This window comes from Pleurodeles waltl, chromosome 1_1 (assembly GCF_031143425.1).
Source record: "Pleurodeles waltl isolate 20211129_DDA chromosome 1_1, aPleWal1.hap1.20221129, whole genome shotgun sequence".
NCBI lineage: Eukaryota > Metazoa > Chordata > Amphibia > Caudata > Salamandridae > Pleurodeles > Pleurodeles waltl.
In genome coordinates this window covers 969,422,103-969,434,240 of record NC_090436.1, presented here as the reverse complement: position 1 = coordinate 969,434,240, position 12,138 = coordinate 969,422,103, and the positions used below count along the sequence as shown (strand labels likewise).

General features: G+C 39.6%; 1 protein-coding gene across 1 annotated transcript in view; it reads left to right on the top strand.

Moving 5' to 3' along the window:
- The window catches only part of MTTP (microsomal triglyceride transfer protein), a 249,013-nt gene that overhangs the window by 119,829 nt on the left and 117,046 nt on the right, over positions 1-12,138 (top strand). The window contains exon 5 of the mRNA XM_069230236.1: positions 7,285-7,401. Within this exon, the coding sequence (XP_069086337.1) occupies positions 7,285-7,401 (117 nt within the window). The remainder of the gene's footprint in view (positions 1-7,284; positions 7,402-12,138) is intronic.

The window sequence follows — 12,138 nt, the reverse complement described above, 5'->3', positions numbered from 1 at the left end:
GCAGAAGTTGCGGTAGGGTTGGACATTTGGCAAAGTGTTGCAGGATGAAGAATAATGAAAAAAAAATAAGAGAAGTGTGGTGTGATAGTGACACAGATGTTAAGGAAGCGGTGAATGTGGTCTAGGTTTTGCAGATGGGTGGTGGGTCTTCTGGTGGTCCCGTAGAGTCAATCTTGGTTAACGGTAAATCTCTGAAAATTCTCTTTGACTCTGGGGCAAAAATCACATTAGTACCAAAAACATTTTATGATCAGAATTTAAAAGGGTCGGTTGAGCTATTCAAACCAGACGTGATACCCAAGGGATATGTTGGTGAGCCAATAAAACTGTTGGGTTACTTTTGGGGAAGTATAGAATTCAAAGAACGCCTAATTCCTGCAAAGATATACATTTCTGAAAAAGGAGACTCTTTAATTAGTTGGTTTCATCAACGTGATCTTCGAATTTTGCTTGATCCAAATGAAGATCCCCCAGTAAGACTTAAGGAAAATCATATGGTTCAATCTGTGTCGGAAGACCTATGTGGTTGGGTGGAAGAGTTTCCAGATGTATTTAGCAAGAATTTAGGTTGTCTTAAGAACTATATACATAGAATCAGACTTAAACCAGGAGCACAGCCGAGGCCAGCGAAAGTAAGGAATGTTCCCTTATTGGTAAGAGAGAAAATGAAAGCTGAGATAGACAAACTCATTGCGAGTGGAATTATTCAGGAGGTGGAAGCTTCAGAATGGGTGGCACCAGTGGTGATGGCAAGGAAAGCCAATGGTGACGCTAGGCTCTGTGTTGATCTTAGAGATCTAAACAAGAATGTCATAATAGATCACTATCCACTCCCAAATATTACTGAGTTGTTGTGTTCACTTTGTGGAGCAAAGCACTTCTCTACCCTAGATTTGACCTCTGCTTACCATCAGATTAATTTGCATAGGTCTTCTCAGGAACTGACCACTTTTATCACACCATTTGGTACCTTTAAATTCCTAAGAATGCCTTTTGGGTTAATTTCAGCGGCATCAGTCTTTCAGAGGGTCATGGAAAGAATTTTGGGAGGCATGGAAGGGGTGAAAGTATATCAGGATGACCTACTTGTCACAGGGACCAATCTAGTGGAACACAATACGAGAATGAGAATAGTCTTAGAGAAGCTACGCAACAATGGTCTGACACTCAAGGCTGAGAAGTGCAAGATAAACATTCCCAACATTGAATACTTGGGTCATGAAATTTCGGCAAGGGGAATTCGTCCCAAGACAAGTTTAGTCAATACTATCAAAAATTTACCAAGTCCACAAAATAAGGAAGAACTTATGAAGTTTTTAGGGATGGCGGAGTTTTATAATAAATTTGTCCCATGCTTTGCAGAAAGAACTTATAACATGAGACAGTTATTAAAGAAAAGAGCGGAATTTAAGTGGGATCAGGCATGTGAAAGAGAGTATCAAGACATCAAAGCCAGCCTAGATAAAGCAGCAGATTTAGGAAGTTTTGATGCACGTGATGATATCATTCTGATGACTGACGCTAGCTCAAAAGGGCTTGGTGCGGTTTTATTGCAAAGAAAACAAGGTCAAGTGAGAACGATTCTTTTTGTGTCCAGATGTTTGAAGGAAGCAGAATTCAACTATTCTGTGGTTGAAAAAGAGGCGCTTAGTGTCTTTTGGGCAGTGAGGAAACTGAGGAAATTTTTGTGGGGACATAAATTTCAGATAGTGACGGACCATAAGCCTCTCATAGAGGTATTTACTAAAAAAGGAATAGAGTTGATTTCTCATAGGATCAGAAAGTGGGTAGTGGCACTGCAAGAATTAATTTTTGTGATCTCCTACATGCCTGGCACATTAAATATTCAGGCGGATTGTCTTTCAAGACTTTGTATAAACACAGGAAAAGAAGATGAGATTTTCGAAGGAGGGTGTTTTGCAGACATAGTGGCTGATGAGGAGATAAAAGTTTGTTTAGTTACAGAGGGAGTGATTTCAGAATCAACATGGATGGATGAATTGTCTAAAGATACCACGTTGCAGCTAGTGCTGGATAAGGTCATTAATGGTTGGGGTGTCAAAGAAAAAGTAGATGAAGAATTGTCAGGTTACTGGCAGGTTAAAAATGAATTATCTGTGGTGAAAGGGCTTATAATGAGAGGCAGTAAGTTGGTTCCCCCAACTAACTTGAGAATGGAACTTGTAAATTGTGCTCACTCTAGTCACATGGGCATATCCAAAACAAAGGAGAGATTAAGGAATGCCTACTGGTGGCCTGCCATGGACATGATGGTAGAAAGGGTAGTGAGGAATTGTCAAGAGTGTGGGTGTTCGGATAAAGTATTGAAGTGTAGGATTCAACCCATGGTCATGCGTGAAGAGTCCTCCGGTCCCTGGGTTGATATAGCTTTGGACATTTTAGGTCCAATAAGACTGAATTCTACTGACCGATATATATTAGTCTGCATTGATATGTTTTCACGTTGGCCAGAAGTCAGATTCGTGAATTCTGTTGAATCAAAGGACATCATTAATTTTTTAGATGATCTATTTGAAAGAGAGGGTTTCCCCTGTACTTTGTTAACTGACAATGGAGTGCAGTTTGTTTCTGAAGCAACGGAGTCCTTCTTGAAAGAAAGAAATGTAGTACATAAGAGAACAGCTCTTTATCACCCTGAGTCCAATGGAGTTGTTGAACGCTTTATTAAGGTGTTGAAGCAATGCATGCAATTAGCGCTAGTTAATGGTGTTGAGTGGGAGGGTGATGTGAAGAAAAAAGTTCGAGAATATCGTTTAACGCCACACTCCACCACAGGGGTCACTCCTTTTCAATTGTTTAAGGGTAGGGCACCTTACAGTGAGATGGAACCTAGTTGGGTAACGGAGAAAAGAAAGGAAGTCAGTGATCAGGTGGGTAACATTGAAGGTTGGAGAGAGAGAGAGAGAGAGGTGAAAGCAAAAAGAAAGTTGTGGTATGACCAGCGTAAAGCTGTAAAGAGGACAGTGTTGTGTGAAGGTGATTATGTTAAAATAAAGTCCCCTAGAAAGGAAGGGAAATCATCTAAATTTAAAGGTCCTTTTAAAGTCATAAAATTGTTCAAGAATGCTGTGAAAACAGAAGATCACAGGATTTGGAACTTGAATAGAGTGGCCAAATGTTTGAGGCCTGTTGTAGGGCACACAGATGTTACTGCTCGAGAGGCTCGAAATGCTTTAAGTGTTCCTAGCATACGAGATCCAACTGAGACTCGACCGAAGAGAAATGCATCAACACCGTTATGGTTCAAAGACTATGTAACGTGAACATTGAGCTTTGCACTTTCTTCATGGATTTTGTGATGTTAACTTCAGGCGGGTTGTGTCGGATTGCATGTAACATAATGTACTTATTGCTCAAGTGTTATTAATATTTAGGTGTTGTTAATGTGTAGTTCCGTTAATACGCTGTTTATGTATTTATTTATTTATTTATTTTCGAGTTGATATGAGGAAGATGGTGTGGTATCCTCTATGTGGGTTCCTCTGGCACGAGCATAAGAATGTGAAAGTCAGAACGAGCGTAAGAATAGGGAGAATGTGGAATGTTGGTAAATGGAATGTGGGAGGCGTGAGTGAAGAGGCCGTTGAGACAGAGAGAGAGAGATGGCATGAAGAGATAAGGACGTGGTTGGTGTAGGACTTGTTATACGACCTATTTCAGAATAAACCTGCTTTCATTCAACCTCCTCGAGTGTCTTACCCTGCTGGTCATTCTTACAGTAGGCTTACACGTTTGTGTAATTTACTAGTAGTATGTTTATCACTGCAGAGTTTCTGAACATAAAAAGATAGGACTCTTCTACCTTTTTTTTCTGTGGAGACTTCTCAGTCATCAAGATACTACTAGAAAAATACCTTTGTGAGTTGCAAACGACCATAAACATACACACAAGTGTAAGTTTACCCTTGTGAATCAGGCCCACAGATATTCAAGTAATCAAAGCTTGAATCATAACTCGTTACAGAACAGAGATGTGGAATGTTGCCCAGAGGGATAGTGGATAATTGTTGGTGGCCCTGCTAAATAAAATCATTATGGTTGGGCCTGTCTGAGTCAACTCCTTAGAGCTCAGGTATTCCAAGGACCCTTATTGAAGGAAGAGAGGATGTATAAAAAATAAACTTGACTTTTTCTTCACCTCTCTTCTACCTCTACAACCTGCTACGAATGAGAAAAATGTTGGGCACTAGTGCTGCTGCCACTTCTCCATGCTATTAGTACAGTGTCATGGCATGCTCCAGGCCATGTTTGGCAGCAATGTCTATACACTGGACGGCTGTCTAGTGCCATGTTGCCTCACTTTCCCCTATTGGCAGCTTTTGAAGTTTGTTGGGGTGAGTCGCAAAAATGTTTTGGTGTTTTTCTATATCAAGCCACCAGCCTTAGGCATAAGTTCTACCTCTATAGCAAACGTGAGGAATCGTCCTAATAGGCTCGGCATACTCTGCGCCTTCTACATGCTCATAAATGCGTCAAAGTTAGTTTCTGTGTCTCAAGAAAACATTCCCTTTTCCCAGTCTTTCTGAGAGAGCCCGATAAGATATGGCATTGGTTCTTTCAACATTGGACCATGCTAAAAGTGCCTTTCTGTGTCTCTCTCTCTACTTGCTGGACCATTCAAGTGCCTGCAGACCTTTCAGTCTCCGGATTATGAGTCCCCAGTTATTACAAACTTTCAGAGCTAGCTAATGTGAGAAAGTCGAAGGATTCATGGTGTATCATTCAGTTCACCACCCACCTTCCTATCCATAAAAGGAAACTAAGTCCTACATGCTCAGTCCAGCTAAAAAATGTCAGTGACTGTGTCCAAGCTTTCCCTGTGCGAATCGTCATACTTGAATGCACTACCACATCCATTCCTTTGCCTTCAAGATGTACTATAACTAATTTATTATTTATGTAGAAGAGATGGAGTCCTGACTGTCAGGCTTTCATTCTAGTGTGTATGGTTTGTGATCAAATAGTTAGTTGGCATAACATAAGGTAACATTTAATTTCGCTGATGCTGCTGAGTGGATTTGTTTCTATGTGTTTTTCATTTTGTGTTCACTGACATTCTATGATGAAGGCTTCCCCTCAATATTGCTTGTTTTTGTTAAAGCTCCAACTCAATTAACATTAAGGAGGATGAGCATGTGGGAATGGGAGCATTTTGAGCTCAAATAATCAGCTGTGGCTCCTTCGTTAGGGCGGAAGAGCATCATCCCACTCCAGCAGCAGCTGCTGCAAATCCTTTAACAAACGAAATGATAATAAACCATGTTTATTATTGTTTCATTTGTTAAAGGGGTGGGGCATTGGGGATGTCGAGGATGAGGGGAATGCACTGTGTACTCTCCTCAGTGCGAATGCATGTTTGGCCAGCCATCTCGGGCATACATAAGCAGTAGGCTCTCTCCAGCCTAGCACTGTGTTGCTGGGCTGGCGAGAGCAGGCACAGGCTCCCAGTCTGCCTTGGAGCTCCCTGGCTGGGTGCTCCCAGCCAATCCTAATGCTGCTCTGAGCAGCGTCGGAATTGGCCGCAGGGCAGACTGGGACCCTATGCCTCTTGTGCCTCCTGTGACCAGGAAGACGGAGCGGCGGCAGCACGGCGACAAAGCGAGAAAAGTACGTTTTTAATTGTTTTAAAAATAATTTAATGTGTATCTGCCCCCCACTTCTGCACACACTTCCTCACCCCTTCGCAGCGCCGTGAGCCGCAACTGCAAATAATCAGTCAAAACCATTAAGGAAATTACAAAGAGGTTTCTTCCATTTCTCAGCTTATAGATTTATTGAAATGTCAAATTAATCATTACAGAAAGTAAAGCGATTGTTGGAATCAAAAGTCAACTCATTATTACATTCAATATTATAATGTGCCTTTAAGAAATTAGAACATAGTCATAGCCAGAATAATAAAAAGCCCTAATTCAAAAAGACCACGGGGCATCTAGCCTACTCTAGTACAACAGAACAATTCTTCCCAGATAGAACATCTTTTATCATGTTTTCAGACAATGGTAGAAAACAATTTCATATCATGACATAATGTAAAGAGGCAGCACTTATATGTTACTTGCACAGCAAACCAATCTGACTGTTAATTTCCAAAACACTTACTTGCAAATGATTTTAATTGGACAGAAATATGAGAAATGCAACTTAATGTCCTATTGTGAAATACCAACAGGTTTACATTTGTAATGTTTCAAAACACTTTCCTTTGGCTGAGGAAGCTAGGGAGAAATGTTACTTTATATGTACAAAGAGAGACTGTGACTGCAGCTGAATGGTTATGATTTTCTGAAAAGCAATACAAAGAAATGTTTGTGCAAACATTTAAACATGCACTTTCAACAGTGTGGCCAGTGCACCCTAGGTATGTCAAACAAACCAATTTAAGTCAGGCATTATTTTCCAAATAAAATTAATTTCCACACTTTCATCTTCGTCTTCAGCTCTGAAGCGGTTTAGGTACTGTACTTTTTATTTTTAAAGTTCCATGAGTTTGAGTGGTCTTTAATCCATCATATTCAAGTGGCTTTGGGCCACACTTTGACCTCCAAGAGGAGAAAGGTACTTTTTTCTTGCTGCCACACCTTGATTGTTTGAGGATGGGGGTAACACTACCCAGTGACAATACATGCCCCCATCTAGAGGAAAGGTTGAAAAAATGCAGTGATTTTTCCATTGGGTAATGGTGATCCAGCATTCACGGTGGCAAAGGTAATAACTGTTTTATTTCCCAATTAAAGTTTTGCCATTGTTAGCATTTTTGAATATGGAAATGCATTGTGAATGTCTTCATTTAACTAGTAAGCCCCCTTACGATACACTTTAATCAATCTAGAATGGACGAGGAACCCCACATTTCCTTATTAAGTTAAGGGTAATCTTCTCACAGCCCTGTAGGCATATCAGGGGTGACCCTTCAGTGAGTGCATGAGGGTGCACACTCTCGAGGAAACAGATTTGGTCCCAGAACATATTAAGACCATGAGGGCGGGCGGGGAAGCAGAGTTGGCCCACCCCACAATCTGGACTAAAAGCCAATGGAAAAGCTTTTCTTTAAATAAAAGTCTAATAGAAATATAAAGTGGTATGACAGAATTCATGTAATGAGAGTTGTCAGCATAGTAGCTATTCTTCTCAGTAAAATACCCCTCAATCGCGTCTACGAAGACCAAGCCATCTTCTTAAATGGTTTCTTAAATAAAGAGGCTGACAGGTACCGTTAGTAGCATTTTATTAAATTATTACCAAATCTATCTCATTCTACAGGAGGATGTCTCTGGTAACTGCAAAGTTACCTATCAGACTCGTCAAAACCAAGTGACCAAGATGAAGACCCTGGACACCTGTAAAATAACAAAGACTGGATTTTCAAGTCACAATAAGGTACAGTTCTGTTAATTGCTATTTGAAGGCATATATATATCAGAGTAGTTGTGTTGTGAGAAATCTTTAACGATGGTTATGCTCGGCTACTTGCCAAGAACCCTCACCATCCAAGCACAATTTGGGGACATTTGCTCTTAACCACTTGTTTTGGGGACTTTGTTTGGCCTTTTTACACCATATTTTAGATTATTTATTTTCGGGAAATACCGTTTGTTCCTGCAATGCAATGCAAATAAAATGCCAGAGAAAAGATTTGTGAAAAAGTCACTTGATGGAATACACTCAGTACATGCTTTGAAAAAAGTAATTTCATTTGTGTATATTCAAAGTAGCAGATGTGTGGGTTGGTCATCACTTTTAGTAGCATAGCTGAGGAATAATACAGGCCAGATATTTTAGTAAGTAATGTTGATCATAGAATAGAGATGACTGATTTTGAAAATAATGCTGCCTGTCAGAGCAGCCTTTCATTGTGATACTCTGGAAGGTTTGGAATAAGCTGCCATTGCTCATGGATAAATCTACAAACTCTTGGTAGCTCTTCTTCAAATCTGCTATTCTAGAGCACAGTCTGTCAAGGCCTGTGCAAAACTTTCAGTAACTGACGTAATTTACAAAAACTGTGGAACTTGTGAATTTCTCATTGCATGGCATTTGTGAAATGTCTTTGAATTTTGCGTTGTGCTTGTGCCAAGAGAAGACACATTTCCTGTTCTAACCATGTCCTGGCTGCATTTTTGTGTTACTTTTTGATACAACCTATTCTCCTGTGTGAAATATTCACTTGAGATACAGGCAAATTTCATGATATTTCGGTAAAAATTTGATTTCATTTCATGTTGTGACTAGGGGAAAGCCACTCATGACTTTTACTTTCCTACGGGTTTATGGAAGAAGTCAGTGCATGAGTGTTTTCATCCTTTGCAGGAATAAAACGCTTTACTGAAGTCAACAGACCTTTTGCCCTAGAAAGAAGTGTGGTGAACAATACACAAATTTACATCAACACCACCCCAATACTTTAGGCACCATGACCAATGTAGCCACGGAAGGAAAACTCCAATCAGGCATAAAGTTCAAAGCTTTAGTTTACAACCCCAAAGGTAGAGTCATGGAGACAGTACGGAAGATTAAATTATAAAGGAATATAAGCACCATAGGCTGCCCAAATTAGCGAAACAAGTTCAAATGAATTAGCGTTAACACAATGAGGCACTCAAGAAGAATCATGCATGTCATTAATGAAATTATCTGAGATACAGAAATATATCTTAAGTCAGATTTTAGCAACATTTGTCAAGTTCAATTAAGCAGAGTATGACATTTTGGGCAGGACACAGGTTGTCCCTACAGCTAACCAAATTAGGAAATGCGTATGTAGGGACAGTCACATGCAGGCAAAAATACAAAAGGAGACAAAATAATTTGAAATAGAATTATCTTGGATTACAGAATACTAGCTAGGAGAATAAAAAGAGTGAGTGTCAGCATGATAGATTCTACTCTAGGTAAAGCGACATGTCAAGGGGCAATGGCAATTGAGTGAAAGGGGTACACATCTCCATCGGAACAGCATTCAGGGATTCTTCATCAGCAAAGCGTCTGGATCAGCAATAAAGTCCTGTCAGGATGGGTGCAGAGAGACTGTAAGAGTGGGTCTGAAGGTCTAATGAGTGTCTAAAGTCTGATCTAAACCTTCAAAGTCGATCCCTAACATAAAACACATAAATCACGTTGATTCGCTGGATTGCTGGTGTCAGGTCACGCAAAAGGGGCATCATCCGGTCATTGGCAATGGGTGATCTTGAAGTTGCAACAGTTCATCAAATTCTCAGACTTTCCTGAAAATAATCTTCTATGCGTGCGACTGTTCAGTGATGGCAACATTTTCTTTAACGTTAAGTCTACAGGCCAGGATGTTCCTTTCAAGGCCACTAGCATAAAAGTCTCTGTGCAATTGAACAATGAACCTATTGCTACTTGCAAAGCTTTTCATGAGAATGGAACTTAGAGAAAAACTCACGTTCTAAAGAACAATGAGTCATAACTTTTACATGACCGCAAAATACAAGCTCTGCAGGCCTCATTTAAGCTAACATAAGAAAATCTGTTGCATTACAGTTAATCATTCCAATTTAATAAAAAGAATGTACAATACACACTTATAAACTCATCAATATTAATACTTCATTAGTATGAGCAATAAATTTTACTTTAAATTACACCTTTGTCAGTACATTTCTATAAATGTGTCAGAGAAGTGCAATTATTTCATTTCTGCACGTATCTTTAAACTCATAAATCACACATTAAGCTTTAGAAAACTAAATTTGTTTCAAAACACATAACTAGTCTAGAGTCTAAATTATACTTTAACATCAATTTGATTTGACTAACATGTTATTTAATAAGGGAGTCACGATTGTGACCACCAGAAAATGAAAACATTATCACATTCAATATACATGTCAGTGCAGCTTTCTACAGTAGGCTGTCAAAAATGAGACATAAATCTTCACCTTCTGCTGACGTCTGGGTAACTAAAACCATTACTAAATTTTACACTCTAACATCAGTATTGACACCAGTATTGAACAGACATGGGCTCAGGTTAATGCTAGTCTGGGCTGGAGACTATGGAGAATGGGACAATTCAAACTGAAGAAACAGGAAAACTAGATCTCTCAACAACAGCCTCCCACTCCACATCAGAGCTTTCTTGTGTCTTCTTGAATTCTGCCAGTTTAGACTTTCTTGGAGCAGTGCAGTTTCCATTTCTAATCCCGACTTCATCACTTTTCTAGGCAAACGTCAAAGGTTGCTTTTGTGTGTTCATATTTAACAAACGATGCTGTTGCATGAGCCACATATCTGACTTTAATCAGGGTCCATGATTACCCACATGGAATAAATTCCTCACTCATTTTAAACCATGTTTGGTAGACTGCATATTGTCCAATCTGCTCATACTAATTATTGACCCTTGACCATGGTAACTAGGAACTTGTTGGTTATATCAGCCAGTTTCCGCAGTTGGGCTTGAAAGCAGCCTGGATCGATGAGGCTGCTGTTGCATTACAACAAGGGCCCATGGAAGATTTCAAGTATGCTTGGGGTTGGCAGTCAATCAACCTACTACCTACACAGCTTTAATAGATCTAACACTATAAACAGAAACACAACCGAAGACTCATAAAGCACAGATGTGGGGGTATACTCATTGCACCTGGATTACTAATATCTCTAACTCAACAGAAACACAGACCAACCAAAACTAACTCATGCAGATGAGAGTAACTTGGAAACCTCTTAGCACAGAAGATAAAGACAGAATCAGGAATGCATGACTCTTCATTTAATGTGGAAAAATGGGTCTCTTTGTTTTAGGGCTGTCCACAGACGTCAGGAAATAAATTTGGCTCACCAATGAGTAACAGAGAAGGAACAAGCAATATAATAATTTATTTGTCCATCATTGATAAAGCCCATTACTTTCTACAACCTCTTTTGACAACGTCATGAGGCTCAATAGTTGTTTTGGTTATATAAATAAATTTCATGATATTTACAAAATTTACTGATTCATGTGCAAGATAGCTAGGAAACCATGTATTACATAAATTGCAATTATGCCCCAGGTCTCACAATATTTATCCAGTCTTCTCAGGTAAAAAAAAACAGTGCTGGAGTTATGCACTATAGAAATCTCCTTCTTCATGTAATCTTCCACATTATCCATAAGCACTAATCTTTCAACTTTTCTTACCCTATTAGGTATCAATACTGATAATTGCTTCATCAGTTATGCGTGAAACATTATTCAGATAAAATGTATAACTTATATTTTTTCACTTTGCCAGAAATGAAGATTTCACACTGTAAAATATGGATTTATTTGAGGAGTAGTAAAGTCTTGTTTGTACATACAACACCAATCACTATGTTACATTTTGTATCCTAACTTTGTGTTTTTCCCGACCATTCACTGTCAATATAATGTCTATAAGTATGGATGATTTGTGATACCTACACGTTATAACCCCCATTGTCCTATGTAACACTTCCTGTACATTGACCTCAACACTTATATGATTTGTTGTGTGTGTGTGTGTGATGTAATGTAATATTACATTCTACATGTTGATAAATACTGCAATAAAAGAGTAAAAAAAATTGTTGGTGCCATTTAAATCATTATTTGTATAATTGCACACACACAGATAAATCGTGCATTCTTAAAGTGCGTTCCCAACTCTCACATGGTAGTGGTGGTGGTTGTGGTGATGGTGGGTGGTGGGGGGGGGTTGAGCAACATCAAAATCCTGCCTCCAAATCATAATTTCTTTTAAATACTTGTAAAGTTATAATGCATGTACTTTTGTTTACCTCCATTGCTTTGGTGTCTAGGTGCTATGCTCCAGAAGGATCCCAGCAAGGATGATATTAGAACTAAAGAAGGGCTGATGGCCCTTTAAATCAACCCTTTGTTTGTGCTGGGCTGGGCTGGAAGTGAAAATTAGAAAGCCCTCTTCTGCCTGCATGTTGCTGTACGACACAGAATGCAGACAACTTGTGGGTGCTACTGAATTACGTCCTGGTCAGTGGCGGCCCATCCTTTAGGGCGGAGGGGCCACCCCCCCACCTTTTTCCCCTCATGAAGAGGGTCTGTCAGGCGGAACAAAGGCCAGCCTGACAGACACTCTTCATTTTCACCTCAGACATCCAGGAGTGAGC